Genomic DNA, 16096 nt, shown 5'->3' on the forward strand with positions numbered 1-16096 from the left:
AAGGCTAGTGCTCTAAAACTTGGAGCCACACATCACTTCTGGTATTTTGGTAGCTAACTGGAGGTAAGAGCCTCACAGACTTTCTTGCCCTGGCTAGCTTTGAACTGTGATCCTCAGATCTCAGCCTCCTAAGTAGCTAAGATTACAGGCATGAGCCACTGACACAGATGGAATGATTTTTTTTTTTTTTTGCTGGTCACGGGTCTTAAACTCTGGACCTGGGCACTATCCTCTGAGCTCTTCAGCTCAAGGCAAGCACTCTACCACTTGAGCCACAGTACCATTTCCAGTTTTCTGATGGTTAACTGGAGATAAGAGTCTCACAAATGTCCCTGCTCAGGCTAGCTTTGAACCACAATCATATCTCAGCCTCCTGAGTAGCTAGGATTACAGACTTGAGTCAACAGCACCTGGCAAAATCAGTATTTTTTAATATAAAAAGTATTACAGGGGCTGGGAATGTGTCTTAGTGGTAGAGTGCTTACCTAGCATGCATGAAGCCCTGGGTTCGATTTCTCAGTACCACATAGACAGAAAAACCCAAAAGTGGTGCTGTGGCTCAATTAGCAGAGTGCTAGCCTTGAGCAAAAGCAGCTCAAGGACAATGCCCAGGCCTAGAGTTCAAGCTCCAAGACTGGCAAAAAAAGTACTGGGGAGTGGTAGTGCACACCTACAGTCACAACACTCAGGAGACTGAGACAGCACAATTTTGAGTTTCAGGCCAACACAGGCTAGCCTACACTATGTGGCCGGACCCTGTCTCAAACATAGAATACAAAAGTTTACCCACAAGACTGGTATACTTCATAAAGTTGCAATATTCATGAAAAGGTTAAAAAAATATGAGCAATAATTATATGAGAAACTTTACTAAAGCTAACATAAAATTATATCCATAAACGATTTTCCATTTCTAAAACACTTTTTCACATTATTTAATTGATCATCACAAAAGAATACCACACAGTATTAGTATCACTGTATACTTTTGTAGGAAACCTTACATGGATCAGACTTAACTACTAAGGTTGGCATATAAAAATCCAAATATTTCAGTTACAGCAATAAGTAATTTGCTTTGAACTATATAACTGCTGCTAAAGAGACTATGAATTTACAAGCTAAAATGTGTATTTTAATTGCAACCAGGTATTAATACTAGACCCTGCAGTTAGACACAATAATCTGGAGAATACATCAAAATGTTAAAAATTATTTTCTCAGAATATTAGGGAAATTAATACATTTTTTCCTTTTTTTAATATAACTGCTACTTTCCAAAACATACCTTTATTAGGAAAACATTTAAATTCTGGGGGAGGAAAAGGGACAAAATATATTATCATGGAGTGTTTTATTATTTGCTAAAAAGAGTAGCCACAAGGTCCTATGCAAGTCAAATACCTTTACCCTAAACTATATGTTTACAACTTTCAATGGAAAGTTCTGCCTTTAAGAAAAAAAGCAGAAATTGTACACACATGCATACACACACACACACACACACACACACACACACACACACACACACACACACACACACACACACACACTGATACTTAACAGAGGAAAATGTTTATGACTTAAGTATGGAAACTTTTTAGCAGTAGTTCTGGTGTTAAAATATTTCATCATTTTCTTTAATCACACATAACTCACTGTAGTAAATATACATAAGTTTAAAAGAACAATCTGACAAAATTTTATCAAGTGATCTGATTCAAAGATAATTTCCTAAAAGATTATAGTATCTTTTTATTTGTTTTCGGTCAGTCCGGAGGTTTGAACTCAGGGCCTATGCACTGTCTCTGAGCTTTTTATTGCTTAAGGCTACCACTCTACCACTAGAGTCACAGCCCACTATCAACTTTTTGGAAGTTAATTGGAGATAACTACAGATAAGAGTATTATAGACTTTCCTGCCCAGTCTGGCTTTGAACAACAATTCTCAGATCTCAGACTCCTGAGTAGCTAGGATTACAGGCATGAATCATCTGCATCCAGCTTAGATTATGATATATAATGTTTTATGTTTTACATTATGTTTTACCTACTTTCAGTTTCATTTCGTTTGATCATGCCTTGGCATTCTGCTAAGATAGTCTCTTTAAATGATGTCACCAGGGCATTTACACAGCATTCCATGAGCTGAAATAGAGCAAATGTTAGTTGAGGCTAATACCAAACTTTATAGCACAAATCTATTACCATCACAAAAGGAAACCATACTGTTCCACAGAAAAATGTGTTCACAAGAAGATTTAGCTTACCTTGACTACAGAACTGCTGATAGTAAGTGCATAATCTACACTAGTTTACTAATGTATAGTTCTTCCTAAGGGAAAAGCTATAGAACGTAAGTTTACTGTAATAATTTTAACAAAAAACCCCAAAGGAGGACTGGGAAGGTGGCTTAGTGGTAGAGTGCTTGCCTAGCATGCATGAAGCCTTGGGTTCGATACCACAGTACCACATGAACAGAAAAAGCGGGAAGTGGAGCTGTGGCTCAAGTGGTAGAGTGCTAGCCTTGAGCAAAAGAAGCTCCGGGACAGTTCCCAAGCCCTGAATTCAAGCCCCAGAATGGCCAAAAAAAAAAGCCCCAAAGGAAGGAGAAAAAATTATATATATAAAAGCAAAAAAGAACAAATGAACCTGTTAACCCTTATTTGGAGGGAATCTGTTTTAGAATTAGGATTATAATTCCTTTAAGAATGAACATTCATTAACAAGCCATTTCACACATGTCTGTGTACTGAAAAATTCTTGAGGAAACTTTTAACTAGGCAAAAAGGAAAACAGGAAGATTGGTAGAGGTCTATCTTCATCACAAATTGGTCCATCCTACCAAGAAGGTCAGTTCCCAAGTACAGATCACTTCAATCCTCTTTTGTATTTCTTCCCTGCTTAAATACATACCTACTAAGTAAAAAGCATACTTTGATTCTTATTTCTTCCTTAAGCACACCCAAATGAACTCCTCGTTTTGTAAAAGAAAATGTCTAGCATAGCTATTATCTTTGATTATGAAAATGATGAAAAATTAAATATTCATTAAGTATAACAGAATTTAGAGCAGAGATGGAAAAGATTTTATTTTACATACCAGTTCTGAAGGACAATATATTCTGAGTTAGGTACCTTTAGAACTGTGTTTCTGCTCATAGAGGAAGGTCTATAATTAGGAAAGTGGGTCAGACATGAGAAAGATGATAGTGTCGTAAGTGTCATGTATTTGCCATCCCTGTGCTATATTACTTGAAAAATTCTCATAAAAAGGAATACAGAAGATGACTTACTGCTTCAACAGAGTTACATTCTCGTCTTGTTTCTAAATAGCGCAATGCTCGTTTTTCTTCTTCTTTTAATTTAGCATCTGCCTGCCCGGAAACAAGGTAGCAATCATTTTAAAAGTATCAAGAAAAGAGCTCAAATTGTCAAATGTATTGCGTTCTGACTTACATATTTCATATAATTCTGTACACCATTTTGTTGTAAATATGAGGGTGCTTGTGTTCTATAAAATCTCTCTGTTGAGTCCAAGTATGCCTTCTCAAAATTATCCCTATAAATCTGAAGTTTATCCTCAGGATTAGAACAAAGGTTAACTGAAAAATAGAAAAAAAAAAACTTTTCATTATGATCTCAATCAGTATTTTGAGTACAACAAATGAGCAAATTTAAGGAGCCAATATGAGTAAGATGACAATGCTCACAAAAACACATAAACATGTAAAACAAAATCATCTTGAAAAAATATCACCAAAAGAGTAAAGTAACAATACTATATATAGTATAATATGTTATATATATTATATATATTTTATATTATACATATATTATATATTACACACATATATGTATAATATATTATGTACATATATTATGCACATTATATATTATACTATAGTATAATAATATATACTATTTATACAGTATATGTTATATATAATAATACTACATAGTATTATAATAGACCAATATTTTAGCTTTGGATAGGAAAGACACTGGCTACTAAGAAACTATTCACAGGGCTGGGAAGGTGGCTCAGTGGTAGAGTGCTTGCCTTGCATGCATGTGGCCCTGGGTTCAATTCCTCAGCACCACATAAATAGAAAAAGCCAGAAGTGGTGCTGTGGCTCAAATGGTAAAGCACTAGCCCTGAGATGAAGGGCTGGGGGACAGGGCCCAGGCCCAAAGTTCAAGCCCCATGACCAAAATGAAAAGAAATTATTCACAAAAAAGAATTTTTAAAAAATGATCAAATATCTTCATGTGTTATATTTGTTAAAGAGAATAAAAAAGAAACTATTCACAGATGAGGTTTAAACTGAATCTTACAGTATAGTATTTTGCAAAGACACAATCAGGTAAGTACATATTCAGAAGCAGAACACAAACTACAATAAGTAGGTTGTCTAAGGTGATTATAAAGCTAATAGAAGATAAAGTAGCATGCTAAATTAGGAATGGCTGTGGAAACCCTCAAATATCAAACTAAGTAGCCAGAATTTAGGAAGACCTAGCATGAAAGAGTTAAGCAGAAAGAATACCAAGCTGAGCATAGTAGTTCAGGTCTGTAATACTAGTTACTTAAGCTAAAGCTGGCTCAGGCATAGAACAAAACACTACCTCAAAAAGCCAGGGAAAAAAAGGGCTAATGGAGTAGCTCAATGGATAAGATGGCCTTCCTAGCAAGCATGAGGACCTGAATTCAAACCCGGTACCATCAAGAAACAAAAACAAAAGAAAGGGGCTGGGAAGGTGGCTCAGTGGTAGAGTGCTCGCCTTGCATGCATGAGGCCCTGGGTTCGATTCCTCAGCACTACATAAGCAAAAAGAAAAAAGCCAGAAGTGGGGCTGGGAAGGTGGCTCAGTGATAGAGCGCTTGCCTTGCATGCATGAGGCCCTGGGTTCGATTCCTCAGCACCACATAAGCAAAAAGAAAAAAAGCCGGAAGTGGCGCTGTGGCTCAAGTGGTACAGTGCTAGCCTTGAGCTGAAGAGTTGAGGGTCAGCGCCCAGGCCCAGAGTTCAGGCCCCACGACCGGCAAAAAAAAAAAAAAAAAAAAACAAAAAACAAAAACAAAAGAAAAACAAACAAAAAACAATCAAGGACTGGGGATGCAGCTGAACTGTTAGTGCACTTCCCTAGCAAGCATGTGGTGCTGGGTTCAATTCCTACTACCACAAAGTAAGATACAATAAAACAGTATTATCAGTCTGTGAACAGTAAATGCATTAAATGATCCCCAAAGAATTCCTGTACGAACAGTTTTACATGTTTAGACATAGACTTCATAGACATCTAAACTGTAGCAGATGAAATAAGGATAATATGAGTAAGTTTTAGGAGCAGCAGTAATGAAAACTTAAAAGGCTTAATCACTAATTCCATAAACACATATTGCATATTGAGAGTAATTTTGTACCAGGCATTCTGGTTCAGTAAAGAGCCAGTATAAGCAAGGTCCTATCACAAAAGGACTGTGTCAGGGAAACATAGGTCCTAGAAAGCTCTAAGTGATGGGCTCTAACCTAGTTGGTAAATTAGAAAGGACCTCCATGAGGAAAAAGGATTAGGGCAAATTAGAAACCAAAGAGCAAGAACATTCTAAGTCAAAGCACACTATGTGACTGAAAGAACAAATGAAAACATCAGCTGGGAATGTGGCTTAGTGGTAGAGTGCTTGCCTAGCATGCATGAAGCCCTGGGTTCAATTCCTCAGTAACACATACACAGAAAAAGCCAGAAGTGGCGCTGTGGCTCAAGCAATGGAAGCTCAGAGACAGTACCCAGGCCCTGAGTTCAAGCCCCAGGACTGGGAAAAAAAAAGAAAAGAAAACATCATGGTCAGAAAGAAAAAGCATATACATGTGAGGAACTTCACAAAAACATAAAGACAAAACCAGTTACCTTTTATGAGCTAAGGACTGATTTGTATTTTTTAAGTTTAGCTTACTGAAATTAATTTTTTAGCAGAAATAATACAAAGAAATAATACAAACCACATGAATATCAACTTTTATAGTTTTGGTTTTTTTTTTTTTTTTTTTTTTGGGGGGGGGTCCGGTCGTGGGGCCTGAACTCTGGGCCTGGGCGCTATCCCTCAGCTCTTCAGCACAAGGCTAGCGCTCTACCACTTGAGCCACAGCACCACATCTGGCTTTTTTCTTTTTGCTTATGGGGTGCTGAGGAATCGAACCCAGGGCCTCATGCATGCAAGGCAAGCGCTCTACCACTGAGCCACCTTCCCAGCCCCTTTTATAGGTTTCTTTAAGCAAAATTATCATCTGTATATTCTTACAATAAAAAAGCATTTAGCACAAGAAATGTGATGTGACTTTATATACTAATACATGTAACTGGCTACTCAGGAGGCTGAGATCCAGAGGATTACAACTTTAAGCCAGGCCAAGCAGAAAAGTCAGTGAGGCTCCATCACCAAAATAACTAGCAAACGGCTGGGCTGGAGGTGTGGATCAAGCTGTAGAGTGCCAGCTGATCAATCAAGCCAAGCAACTACAAGGCCCTGAGTTCAAACCCCAGTAGGGGGGTAGGTGTAAGAACATACCATAAGATTCTCTTACTCCAATAACCAGCTGAGAATCGAAAGCTTCTCCTAATCGTTCAGCATGAACCAGCTTCATTGCACTATCTTGAAGTCTATTTTTTATATTTGAAAAAATGGACTCATTCCATGTGTCAAGCATAAGCTAGGAAGATAAGAAAATAGGGTATTATTTCAATTATCAGTATACAAATTATCAAATATGCACACACAAATTCTAGTACCAAAGAAACCAACTCCACCATACTCATGCTGTAATTTTCATCTGACTACTTTAGCAAAATAGTATATGTAACGTGGGTAAAAAACAAGAATTTCAGAATCAGACACAAGTCTGAGTTTGAGGTAAGCCTGAATCTCAGTTCTGTTACTTACTCACCTGCCTTTTTTGTGTGTGTGTGTGTGTGTCCGGTAGTGGAGCCTGAACTCTGGGCCTGGGTGCTGTCCCTCAGCTCTTCAGCTCAAGGCTAGCACTCTACTACTTGAGCCACAGCGCCACTTCCGTTTTTTTTCCTATGTGGTGCTGAACAATCAAACCCAGGGCCTCGAGCATGCAAGGCAAGTGCTCTACCACTGAGCCACCTTCCCAGCCCCTCACCTGCCTTCTTATGTGTAAAATAGAGTAAGATACAAAGTTCTAGTATTGTAAAAATTAAATTAAATACAGCCAGGTACCAGTAGCTCACACCTGTAATCCTAGCTACTCAGGAGGCTGAGATCTGAGGATTGCCAGCTTAGGCAGAAAAGACCCCATGAGACTCCAATAACACTCAGGAAAAGAATTGGCGCTGTGGTTTGCCCAAGTTGTAGAGTGCTCACCTTGAGCACAAAAAGGATCAGGGACAGTGCTCAGGCCTTGAGTTCAAGCCCCAGGACCAGAAAAAAAAAAATTAAATACAATTATATAAGGAAAGTGTTACTTCTATAGTTTGAAGTCAAATTTCAGAAATATTGGTATCTTTAGAATACCCTCACGTTCTTATCAGTACTGACATCTTAAAAATGCAGAAACTTTGTAGGAACATTGGACATGAACATGAGGATTGTCTAGGGGAAGGAATTAGCAGAGGGGTAAGGAAAGTAAGATCGCAATAAGTTATAAATACACATCAAGATAGCAGAATGCAGCCCACTAAGTGCTATTTGAAAAGGGAAATGAGAGAGGGAAGGAACACAATGAGGGGAGGGGACTTGGTCAAAGTACAGCATATATATCTACAAAAATACCATATGAAACCTCCTTGTACAATTAGTGTATGATGATAAATGCAAATCTCCCTTATAGATGTCCATCAAAATGAGAGAAATTACACACACACACACACACACACACACACACACACGCACGCGCACGCCGGTGAGGACATGTCAGTGCTCCTAACTTTGTCTCACACATCAGATACAATAACAACAGCAGCAATAACAGCGAGGGTCAAGTTACTACTGATCACTATATACCTAAGACTACTGTATTTTTCCCAGTAACTCAATCTTCAGAGTTTGGATACAGGTAACTTTATTTTTTTTAATGTTTTAATTGTTATTATAAAGATGATATACAGAGGGGTTACAGTTAAGTCTGGTAAAGAGAACATTTCTTGCTGGGTGCTGGTGGCTCACACCTGTAATCCTCACTACTCAGGAGACTAAGATCTGAGGATTGCAGTTCAAAGCCAGCCGGGGCAGGAAAACCAATGAAATCCTTTTATTGTTTTGGTCAGTTGTGGGGCTTGATTCTGGGCCTGGGTGCTGTCCCTCAGCTCTTCAGCTCAAGGCTAGCGCTCTACCCCTTGAGCCAAAGTGCCACTTCCAGCTTTTTCTGCTTATGTGGTGCTGAGGAATCGAACCCCGTGCCTCATGCATGCAAGGCAAGCGCTCTACCACTGAGCCACCTTCCCAGCCCCCAATGAAATTCTTATCTCCAATAAATTATCAAAAGGCTGGAAGTAGAACTGTGACTCAAGTGGTAGAGTGCTAGCCCTGAGCAAAAGAAACTCAAGAGACAGTGCCCAAGCCCCGAGTTCAAACCACAGGACCTTGCAAAAAAGAAAAAGACTGGGATGCGTCAACAATGCCCAGATCACACTATTGTAATGCTTAAATTTGTTACTACAACCACCACAGCAAACTGCAAGTTATTTAAAATTCAAATGGCCATTCTTTATATTATCAATCTCTAGTAATAACTGAGTATGTAAGCAATAGAGTATGCACTCAGTATGTGTGAGGACCTGGGTTCAATCTCCATCACCACCTATACATAGAAATCAGATTATATTCAAAAGGTTGAAGAATAATTCAGAGTGGAAAAGGAAATCTGGGACCCCTTCACATTCAGGGCTGAATTCCTTCTATTGAATCATGACCAGTTTTTGGCATGAACTTTTAATTAGAAACTATGAAAATGACCAAAATGCATATTGAGTTTATAATAACTAGAAACAAAGCTGGGCGCCAGTGGGTCACGCCTGTAATCCTAGCTACTAAAGAGGCTGAGATCTGAGGATCACGGTTCAAAGCCAGCCCAGGCAGAAAAGTCCGTGAGGCTCTTATCTCTAATAAACCACTAGAAAACTGGAAGTGGTTCTGTGGCTCAAGCAGTAGAGCACTTGCCTTGGGCTGAAGAGCACAGAGACAGCACCCAAGCCCAGAGTTCAAGCCCCACGACTGACCAAAAAAAAAAACAAAAAACAAAAAACGAGAAACAAAAGATTAAGAAGTTCACAGCACTGTAACCATAATTAAACACAAAGTTTTATGAAGACAACATAGTAAAAGAATTTTTGACAGAAAAAAGTCATTTAACCTACAGGAAGATAAATATACAAAGAGGGAATAGGGAATGAAGCAAAATACTGAAAACAGGTAAAGTCAAAAGGAAAAAGAAAAACTCAAGGAGGTAAATCTGAAGCTGAAGCTCCCCAGGAAGAATGACAAATATGTTCAATAACACCCAGGAAGAAGTGAAAAGAAAAACCTTTGAAATGCCTTCAAATAATTCCTTCTAAGGATTATTAGAAAAACTATGGGAGAAAATTGACTTACCTTTCGAACAATGCTATCTTCCATATTCGATTTTTTGTTGCTGTTCTGTTTGCCCAGCAAAGTAATCTCTAGTTGACAAAAAGGTTTTGGTAAAATATCGCATTGTGTAAAGAATTTCCGCCACTCAACAATATAAGCCTTTAGCAAAGCTGTGTCATCTTGATGGCTCAGTACTCGCTGAAAAAAGAAAAGTATCAAAGTAAAATATATGTAGGAGCTTTTAAAAATAAAACATTATGTACCACAATTTTAGCTTTACTTACCACATTTACCACAACCACATTTTATCCAGGAGAAATTAAAATATGTATTCCTGGAAATCTTGTATACAAATGCTGGTAGCAGTATTAGTCAAAACAGATTAAAAAGTGGAAACTATCTAAATTGTCCACCAACTGATGAACGGATAAACAATGGAATAGTATTTACCCAAAAAAATACTGATGACAGACAAATCTTGAATGCAGTATTCCAAGTGGGGGAAAAAAGTCACAAAAGACCACATAATTTATGATCCCACTCTGTAGGAAATGTCAAGAATACATAAAATCACAGGAAAAATCACAGGTAGAAAACAGATTAGTGGTTTGATGGTAGCCAGGAACTAGAAGGAAGGCTGACAGAGTGACTGTTAATAGATGTTTCTTTTTAGGGTGAGGAAGAGATTCTAGAATACCTAGCTGATGGTCACAATATACTAAAAATTAGGGTCTCACACATGGTAGGCAATATCTCAAAAATAAATTTTTTTTAAAGACAGCTGAATTTATTTGTCCACTGGTGATATTTGGGCTGCACCTGTGACCATCTCTGACCAAGCCTAGCCTGACCTGAAAGAGCTCTCTCACCCACTGCAATGTCATCTGAAAAGGTACTTTCCTTGCGAGTGAGAAATCAAAGAAATGCATGACCAGCTCTCCTTGGAACACCGAACCCCTACAAAGTACCGTCAACTATGGCAGCATTAGTAAGTTCAGTGAAGTCAGTTGAGCCCCAAATATGAAATCACAAAATTATGAACACACAAAATAGTTGTGTTGGATTGGCAATACAGCTCAATGGTAGTATGCCTTGCTAACATGGATGAGGGTCCTGGGTCCCATCAACAGGACAAAAAAATAAAAAAAGATATGTTACTCTAAAACCAATCCATTTTTCTGATGATTTTCTAGGAAATGTATAGCTCGTTTTTGTTTTCTTTGGGAAAAGGGGAAGTTGAGATGAGGTCTTGCTATGTTACCCATATTGGTCTCAAACTCCTAGTCTCTAGAGCTCCCCCCTCAACTTCCCAAGCAGTAAAATTAGTATGTTTAACTTCTCCTTTTTGTCATTCATTTACTTCTTTCTTTTCTGAACTGGAGATTCTAAGCATGCACCATACCATTGAGCTAAGGCCAGTCACTCTTGTCTCATTTACAATAATGCTACAATAATCATTTCAGTGCACATTGACTTTCCCATTTGGAAGGCTGGTACTTCCATACACATTCAACTGAATATTCTCTAGTAAGATGACTTACAAAGCATCATTTTCTTAAGAGTTCAAAATCTCTTTTTTGTGACAAAATCAGGGCTCAAATTCAGGGCCTTACACTTCTGCTAGGCTTTGCACTCACTGCGAAGCCATACTGGAGGGTCTCTAATAAGGCATTTTTGATGGTTAACTGGAGATAAGGGTCTCACTGACTTTTCTACAGGAGTTGGCTCTGAACACCCTGATCCTCAGATCTCAGCTCCTAGAAGGTGTGAGGCACCAGTGCCTGGCAAGAGGTTAACACTCTTTAAAAAATGACACACCCATCCCTGGCACTGCTATTCCTGCAGGGCCCATCCTGGGTCTTGAACTCAAGGCCTGAGTGATGTTCCTGAGCTTCTTTTGCTCAAGGCTATTGTTCTGCCACTTAGGCCACAGTTCCACTTCTAGCTCTTTTTTTTTTTTTGTCGGTCGTGGGGCTTGTACTCTGGGCCTGGGCGCTGTCTCAGCAATTCAGCTCAAGGCGAGCGCTCTACCACTTGAGCTACAGCACCACTTCCGGTTTTCTGGTGGTTTATTGGAGATAGGAGTCTCACGGTCTCTCCTGCCTGGGCTGGCTTTGAACCTCGATCCTCAGATCTCAGCCTCCTGAGTAGCTAGGATTACAGGTGTGTGCCACCAGTGCCCGGCTCTAGCTCTTTTTTTGTAGTTAAAGGTAAGAATCTCTTGGGACTTTCCTCCCTGGGTTGGCTTTGAACCTAGATTCTCAAATCTCAGCTTTCAGAGTGTCTAGAATTAAGGGCATGAGCCATTGGCACCCAGCTGAGATTCTTACAGTTTAAGTGCTGAATTGGGGGCACTAAATCCGTCCTCTGATTCTTTATTTTATTTTTTGTCAGTCATGGGGCTTGAACTCTGGGCCTGGGTGCTGTCCCTGAGCTCTTCAGCTCCAGGCGAGCGTTCTACCACTTTAAGCCACAGTGCCACTTCATCCTCTGATTCTTATTGATGTCTATATTACTGATGTCTATTACTGGGCCATGTTACAGTGAAAGGCTCACAAATTTTGTTTGCTAGTGTTGGATATATTTTTAACATGTTAACAATACAATTATTTCTAGAAAAACAAAATGCTATCCATTTGAAAGAAAGCTCATGTTTCCAATTCAAGTGGAAAAATGTATTTCCAAATAAGTTCTAGAACAATTGGTCTTTTGTGTTTGTTTTTTGTCGGTCATGGGGCTTGAACTCAGGGCCTGGGTGCTGTCTCTGAGTTTTTATGCTCAAGTTTAGCATTGTACCACTTTGAGCCATAGATCCATTTCTGGTTTTCTGGTAATTAATTAAAGATAAGAGTCTCACAGGGCTGGGAAGTTGGTTCAGTGGTAGAGTGCGTGCCTCGCATGCATGAGGCCCTGGGTTCAATTCCTCAGCACCACATAAGCAGAAAAAAGCTGGAAGTAGCACTGTGGCTCACGTGGTAGAACAATAGCCTTGAGCTGAAGAGCTGAGGAACAGTGCCCAGGCCCAGAGTTCAGGCCCCACGACTGACCAAAAAAAAAAAAGTCTCACAGACTTTCCTGCCAGGCTGGCTTTGAACTGTGATCCTCAGATCTCAGCCTTCTGAATAGCTAGAATTATAGGCATGAGCCACAAGCACCCAGCTAGAAAATTTGTTTTAATTAAATTATGACACTGAAATATTTAATTTCTCAGTAAGGCTTGAAAACAGGATTTTCACTAAAAGATAATTTTTTAAAGTATAATTAATTAAAAATCAAGATGTTATTGATGACAATTTTGTAGCAATGAGAGCATTCTTACCCCTTTATGGTAATGACTAGAAGCAGCATTAATCAAACACCAATCATGTATTTGGTTTCAAGATCTTCCTTTAAACTCAATCTTTATAATTTTCAACTACAAAATCACCATTAATATTTAACTTTGGCAGAGGGAGGGAAAGGAGGAAAATAAAGGGTTTTGAACTCACAGCCTTGAACTTATTCAATAGCCAGGCACTCTAGAGCCACTCTAGAGCCACACCTCTAGCCTTAATATTAAACTTTTTTTTTTTTCTTTCTCCAATCAAGGTGCTTGAACTCAGGGCCTGGGAACTCTCCCTGAGCTTCTTTTGTTCAAGGTTAGTCTACCACTTGAGCCACAGCATCACTTCCAGCTTTTTCTGTTTATGTGATACTGAGGAACTGAACCCAGGGCTTCATGCATGCTAGGCAAGCACTCTACCACTAAGCCAAATTCCCAGGCAGTAAAGTTATCTTTTTTTAAGTGGTACTAGTCTCAAACTTGTTATACAAGTGATCTACCTACCAGCTGAGCAACACCCCCAGTCCTTTCTGCTTTATTTTTAAATAAAGCCTCATTTAGTGTCAGGTCAGCCTGGATCACAATCCTATTTATGCTTCCTACCACAGCTAGAATGACAAATGTACATCACTGTGCTCTGAATTTTTTGTTGAAATTAGGGTCTGGTGAACTTTGTCTGGACTAGCCTCAAACTACTATTCTTGGATCTCTGCCTAAGTAGCATTAATTATAGGTGTAAACCATATAATTATGTATGAACATAAATACTACGCTAACAATATTTATATTTTGTCCTTGTACTGGGGTTTGAACTCAGGGCCTTGTGCACTTCTTAGGCTTTTTCACTCAAATCTGTTTCTCTGGGGCTGGGAATGTAGCTTAGTGGTAGAATGCTTGCCTAGCATGCTTGAAGTCCTGAGGTTTGATTCCTCAGTACCACCTAAATAGAAAAAGCTGGAAGTGGTACTGTGGCTAAAGTGGTACAGTGTTAACCTTGAGCAAAAGAAGCTCAGGACAGTGCCTAGGTCCTGAGTTTAAGCCCCAAGACTGGAGAGAAAAAAAAAGTGGTCCTCTATCAATTGAACCACATCTTAAACCCAGCTTTTTTGCTGGCTAATCGGAGAATAAAGTCTCTAGGACTTTTCTGCAGACTTGCTTCAAACCATGATCCTCAGATCTCAGCCTCCTAAGTAACTAGAATTACAATAATGAACTACCAGTTACCAGCAATATTTAACGTTTTTAGGTTTTAGGGTTTTTTTTTTGTTGGTAATGGGGCTTAAACTTAGTGCTCTCCCACTTTGAGCCACAGCACTACTTCCTATTTTTAACATCTTTAACAAACAGCTTTTACTAATGTATATGACATGGACCTAAAAATTTAACTGAAAAGGAAATTCTAGCCCTCTACTTTCACACTTCACATTATTACAAAGGAAAATAATCTCATACTCTTAGGTTCCTTCATAAAGTGGTAAGGAACTCATTTTCATGGGCAATACCATGTATTACTGTTTCAAAATAATGTATTATTTTTGCATTATTTCTTTCCAAAAGACAGACTATTAATAAAAAAAGTAACAATAAAAAAAACAAACTATTACCACGAGCTGGTGGCTCACACCTGTAATCCTAGCTACTCACAAGGCTGAGATCTGAAAATCATGGTTCAAAGCCAACCTGGGCAGAAAAGTCCATTATACTCTTATCTCTAATTAACCACTAGAAAACTGGAAATGTCACTATGGGTCAAAGTGATAGAATAATAGTCTTAAATAAAAAAGCTTAGGGACAAAGCCCAAACCCTGAGTTTAAGCTCCACAACTGTGAAAAAAACCAAAAAGCTAATATCTATGTGACCAAATGTCTAAATGAGGTTTGTATTCAAGTTTAATAAACTTAAGGATTTATATACAGTATCAACACAAGAGCACTAACAAAAGCTTGGCTAGCCAAGATTTTACAATCAAAGAAGTATCTGAAATTGAAAAAATTACCATCAACTTGAGGAAAGCTATTAGTTATGAGAGGAAAAAAACAGATGTGTGTTATAACCTGCTAAAAGATGAGCATTTTGGGGGCTGGGAAGGTGGCTCAGTGGTAGAGCACTGCCTTGCCTGCCTGAGGCCCTGAGTTATATTCCTTAGCACCACATAAGCAAAAAGAAAAAAGCCGGAAGTGGCGCTGTGGCTCAAGTGGTAGAGCGCTAGCCTTGAGCTAAAGAGCTGAGGGACAGTGACCAGGCCCAGAGTTCAGGCCCCACGACTGGACCCAAAAAAAAAAAGATGAGCATTTTTAACTGAGGATGACCATGTATTCTGTTGACAAAAATTCCACATCTAATAATTTTAAAATCTAACAAATGTGTCAAAAGTCAATGTGATACTTAAAAGTACTTCAGGAAGTTCTATCCTCAGACTCATAAAATACGTTATTGTCTGAGTAGTTTTAAAACCAATCTAAAGCTAAGAGTGAAGCACCTAATAAGTATGTATATGAGGTCCTGGGTTCAATAGCTAGCTCCAAAAAAGGAAGAAGAAAAAAAGAGAAAGAAACAGCAGCAATCCAAAATAAAATACCAAGATGCTGACTTACTGCCTGTGCTTGCTTAATAAACTCAAGGATATCTTCTTTTAAAGCCTGATGAATTTTTCCTGGACCTTTATCATCCCAGAGACAGACAGCATGAACATCCCTGTAAAAAATAAAGCATGTAAAAATCATCAGTAACTGAACAAAACTCATCTTAAATTCTGTTAGTACAGTCTCCATGAACTAAGTTAAAAGTATCTGAATCCATTAATAAGAATGAAGCACTCAGTTGAGCTTAATGGCTCACCCCTATAATCCCAGTTACTCAGAAGGCAATCAGAAGAACTTTGATTGACAAAAGTTAGCAAGACTGCCAAGACTGGTGGCTCACGCCTATAATCCTAGCTACTCAGGAAGCAGAGATCTGAGGATCATAGTTCAAAGCTAACCGGGGCAGGAAAGCCCAAGAAACTCTTTTTCTGTTTATGTGGGGCTGAGGAATTGAACCCAGGGCCTCATGCATGTGAGGAAAGCACTCTACTATTGAGCCACCTTCCCAGCCCCCCCATGAAACTCTTATCTCCAATAAACCACCAGAAAACTGGAAGTGGCACTGTGGCCCACGTGGTAGAGTGCTTGCATTGAGCTGA

At 38.9% G+C, this 16096-nt stretch overlaps 1 protein-coding gene across 1 annotated transcript in view; it reads right to left on the reverse strand.

Moving 5' to 3' along the window:
• The window catches only part of LOC138838813 (cullin-5), a 53576-nt gene that overhangs the window by 23225 nt on the left and 14255 nt on the right, over positions 1–16096 (reverse strand). The window contains exons 3-8 of the mRNA XM_070038166.1: positions 15510–15609; positions 9614–9790; positions 6572–6713; positions 3460–3605; positions 3297–3377; positions 2055–2148 (exon numbers count right to left, since the gene is read on the reverse strand). Of these exons, the coding sequence (XP_069894267.1) occupies positions 2055–2148; positions 3297–3377; positions 3460–3605; positions 6572–6713; positions 9614–9790; positions 15510–15609 (740 nt within the window). The remainder of the gene's footprint in view (positions 1–2054; positions 2149–3296; positions 3378–3459; positions 3606–6571; positions 6714–9613; positions 9791–15509; positions 15610–16096) is intronic.

Source organism: Dipodomys merriami, unplaced genomic scaffold, assembly GCF_024711535.1.
Source record: "Dipodomys merriami isolate MVZ:Mamm:240054 unplaced genomic scaffold, mDipMer1.0.p SCAF_29, whole genome shotgun sequence".
Classification (NCBI taxonomy): Eukaryota; Metazoa; Chordata; class Mammalia; order Rodentia; family Heteromyidae; genus Dipodomys; species Dipodomys merriami.